Source organism: Austrofundulus limnaeus, unplaced genomic scaffold (assembly GCF_001266775.1).
Source record: "Austrofundulus limnaeus strain Quisiro unplaced genomic scaffold, Austrofundulus_limnaeus-1.0 Scaffold156, whole genome shotgun sequence".
In the NCBI taxonomy this organism is placed as follows: Eukaryota; Metazoa; Chordata; class Actinopteri; order Cyprinodontiformes; family Rivulidae; genus Austrofundulus; species Austrofundulus limnaeus.
Window position 1 is genome coordinate 38,696 of NW_013952558.1, and position 3,807 is coordinate 42,502.

At 40.1% G+C, this 3,807-nt stretch overlaps 1 protein-coding gene across 1 annotated transcript in view; it reads right to left on the bottom strand.

The window, feature by feature from the left end:
• The window catches only part of pus7 (pseudouridine synthase 7), a gene marked incomplete at its 5' end in the record, with an annotated part of 21,901 nt that overhangs the window by 10,608 nt on the left and 7,486 nt on the right, over positions 1-3,807 (bottom strand). The window contains 6 exon segments of the mRNA XM_014016814.1: positions 1,800-1,928; positions 2,023-2,100; positions 2,182-2,296; positions 2,508-2,525; positions 2,985-3,129; positions 3,230-3,346. Coding sequence (XP_013872268.1) covers positions 1,800-1,928; positions 2,023-2,100; positions 2,182-2,296; positions 2,508-2,525; positions 2,985-3,129; positions 3,230-3,346 — 602 coding nt within the window.

Below are 3,807 nucleotides of genomic sequence, written 5' to 3' on the forward strand. Positions count from 1 at the left end.
GCTGGGGAGAGGGAGGTCTGGGCCTCCCTTCTGAAGCTGCTGCCCCCGCGACCCGACCCCGGATAGGCGGAAGAAAATGGATGGATGGATGGATAAAATCAAATTGTATTTTAAGCACTTCAGCAGAAGTAGTCTGAACCACATGTTGGTGAAAAACTTTTCACTGGAGCATGCAGCCAAGTATAAATCTGATGTCTAATAGCATACAAAGAGGGATACATAAGGTAATTACTGAGTAATCACAGAAACCAAATCACCCAGTGGGTTTAAACCAAACTTCTCAGAGTTTGATTAAACTTGGCATGTTTTTTAAATTGTGATCCAACAGCACAGTATCTCAAAGTTTAGTTCAATTGGACCAGTGGTTCCAGAGTCATACGCCCACAAGTTTTATTTTTTCCTGTTAAAATGGGCGAGTCTGCCTATTTTTAAATTCAACTATCTCTGGAACTATTGGATCAATTTTCACAAATTTGGTGACATTCGAAAGGAAATTTGATAAGGATTGCAAATCTAATATATAGCCTAATATGCACAATGGAATGATATCAGGTCACTCTGAAAATGTGTTTCCTGTTGCTCGTGCTGCAGCAACAACATGTTTCAAAATGACCATCATTTATAAAAAAAAATGTTGGAAATCTTTATGATAGCTCTGGTTTTACTTGGCCTATCAACACATTTAAAAACTGGTGTATAGTTCAAAGTCTCTTTTTTTAAACTCCAGCCATGTTTTGGTGAAACGTGTGGAATGGACTTCCTGAACTGGGGTTTCTCATTGAGACTTGCCTCCACTCAGGAAATCCACTCCACATTTTGCAGCCAGCTCTCAGCGCAGCCAGCCAGGAATCACTTCTGAAGTCATTTTAGCAGACAACATTATAGCACAGACATGGCTCCTGGATTGGGAATCTCCCCATGTTGGATCTGAAAATATCTGGAACCATTGGTCTGATTGACCTAAAATATGTCGTACTGTGCTATGGGATCATAATTGACAAATATGCTAAGTTTCATTAAAATTTAAGACGGCAGGTTAAAATTCTTATTTTTCAGTGATTTGACATGGAATGACCCTTATAAGAGTCTTACAGTAGTACATTTAAAGTAAGAATCCTGCAACTGTTCATCTGACGCAACCAGCGTCTCCACCCCCTAGCCAATCAGTGACCAACAGTGTTCTGACGTCGCGCTTTCAGGTCAGCACGGTACGCTTGGAACCACAACAAAGTTGGTACTAAAATGGGGGCCGGTTCCACAAAACCTGGATAATGGAAACCCATTGGAACCATGCAGAGCCGAGCCGTACCGTGCTGTAGAAACACTAGTGGAAAAGGGACATAAGAGGGTACCTCAAGGGGGATGCATACAAAGTAATGATAGAATATTTACAGGGTATGCATGGAGGAGTTCTTACATGGTACTTGAATGGTAATTATGAGTATCTACATTGTAAAAAAAGGCTGTTTTATGAAGCAATTTGTTATCCTGTGATCAACCCCAGTGTGACTTTATATTTAACAACACCTCTGCTCTGAACACAGTCAGGTATAAGAACAAGAAACAAATGAAAAAGAAAAAGAAAATGAAAAGAAGCACCAAATGCCAAAAGAACAGAACAACCTTCAGAAAACCTTAAAAATTACAGGGAAAGTTCACATTTAAAAAGTATAAATCTGCCCCCTCATGAGAAAAGGGACATTTGGTGTAGATCAATATTTCTTCTCAATAAAGCTATAACCTGGGCCTTAGATTCATTCACTAGCAAGCAGGAAACAAGAATTATGAAGCTCACTGACCTGATGACCACAGTGAAGTGGTTCCCCTGCAGCTCCCCGAGCTTCAGAGGATGTTTTTTGTAGCTGAAGTTTCCAAGCTTCAGGCTTATGAGGTTCTTGTTGAGGTGAGCCAACCTCTCTGCTGTGATCCTACAAACAAAAATAAATTCAATAACTCCTTCTCTGCGACAGGTCATCATATACGTACTTCCCATGAACCCCAGCTCCTGCAGAGGAGACTCACTTGTGCACTGCAATCTCCTGCACAGTGATGGCTCTCTTGTCCTTGGTACCCATGTAGGAGAACATGTTGTGTCTAAGCCTGAAAAGACAAGCGTCAGTATAAATGTTATGATGTTCTTCTGTCTCTCATTATTAACCAGTAATTACACCACATCCAGACCTGAGAAACTTTGACAACACATTGATTGCATCCATGGTGTCTTTGTTTTCTTTGTACAGGACGAAGTGGCAAAAACTGCCCCGGTTTTTGGGCCAAAAGTGTTTCCTTGGAGCTTCTGTGGAGACAGAAAAAAATGTAGCGAGAAACATGAAGTAAAATTAGTAAAACATGCAATTATTCCAGGTTTAAACTCCGAAAGCTTGTGCTACATAATTGTAGGACAAGTTAAGTTCATTTCTTAATAATAACCGTTTTATTAATGATGATGTAATATTGTTGCTCTCGAAAGCAAGTTCCTTTGGGCTGCGTGGAGAATCAGTTCTTACCTGCAGTTGTTTTGACTTCTATCCGCAAGAGAATAGCAAAAAGGGGAATAGAATAATGTTACTGATAAAAGGGTTCTTAAAAACCAAAGGATGAGTTGAGTGAGACGTCATGCATGGGCGTGGGAGATGAGAGCTACTTTTGTGTCTGTGCAGCACAAATGCTCTTTGCTGTGTTTTCTTATGTCTTTTGGTTCCACAGATTTGTACTTCTATCAAAGCTGTTTGGTAAATGATACCAGGCTGCACTGAAGTGGTGTTTCATAGTTAAAAACACTGAGCAGAGTCATGCAGGTGGGGTGAGCATGCACACACACAACTGCATGCATTCTATGTTTTCTGCACTGCTTCCACTGCAGCAGATCAAACAGATGTTAAAAAGAAAAAAAAAAGAAAAACTGTGCACTATGCTGCTTGTTGTATCTACAACGTATTCACGTATCCAGAATTCTGCCGTGGTTGTGTTTCTGCTCCACCTACCTGCTAAAGCCGTCTTCCCAGCGGTGTGGTAGGCCACAATGAACTTGCCCCCTTCTTTCACCTCAGTCTTGGATTCCAGACCAGGAAACTGAGTCTTGATGGCTTTGTGGACTTGTGTCCGTTTCTCTTTCGTGTCATCTATTATCTGAGGAAATAAAAGAGGACAAAAAACATTGCATAGAACTTTCTTTAAATGTTAAGGCACGCTCGTATTTAAAAAGGAGGCTGCAGTTCTTCAAACGCACCTCAATGGAAACACTCCCCTCTTTATTTCTGAAGAGCTGCAGCTCGCCAAGCAACTTTTTCTGCTCCTCAGTAAGCACCTCAATGTCGTTTGGAACCACTTCTGTTTCTGGGGCTTCCTAAAACAGAGAAAGCACAGCAGATTTTGAAATGAATAGTGACTAGGTGAAGTTTTTGGGAGTCATCAATGAAAAATTGTCATGGAAACCTCATATAAATTACTTAAGAACAGAAATGGCAAAATCTATTGCATTACTGTATAAAGTTAAAGGGATCCCCGATTAGTTGTAACATTAGACTTTATATGATAAACATATATTTTAACTGTAAAATAAAGACTGTAAAAATACTGTAGGATGTTCAGTTTTTATAATTTTTAAACTAAAAGTTTAAAAATGTATTACACGGATGGGGCCATTTTATTTACACGCAAAGCATTCTGGGTAAATGATGACATCAACTAGGTCATTGGTGCGAGGCTGCTAGCGAGCAATATCCACCCTGAAGGTTAATCTTGGACAATATCTGATGATCGACTCTTTTAAATGAAACCAGAGAGCGATGACAGAGAGGAGAAGGT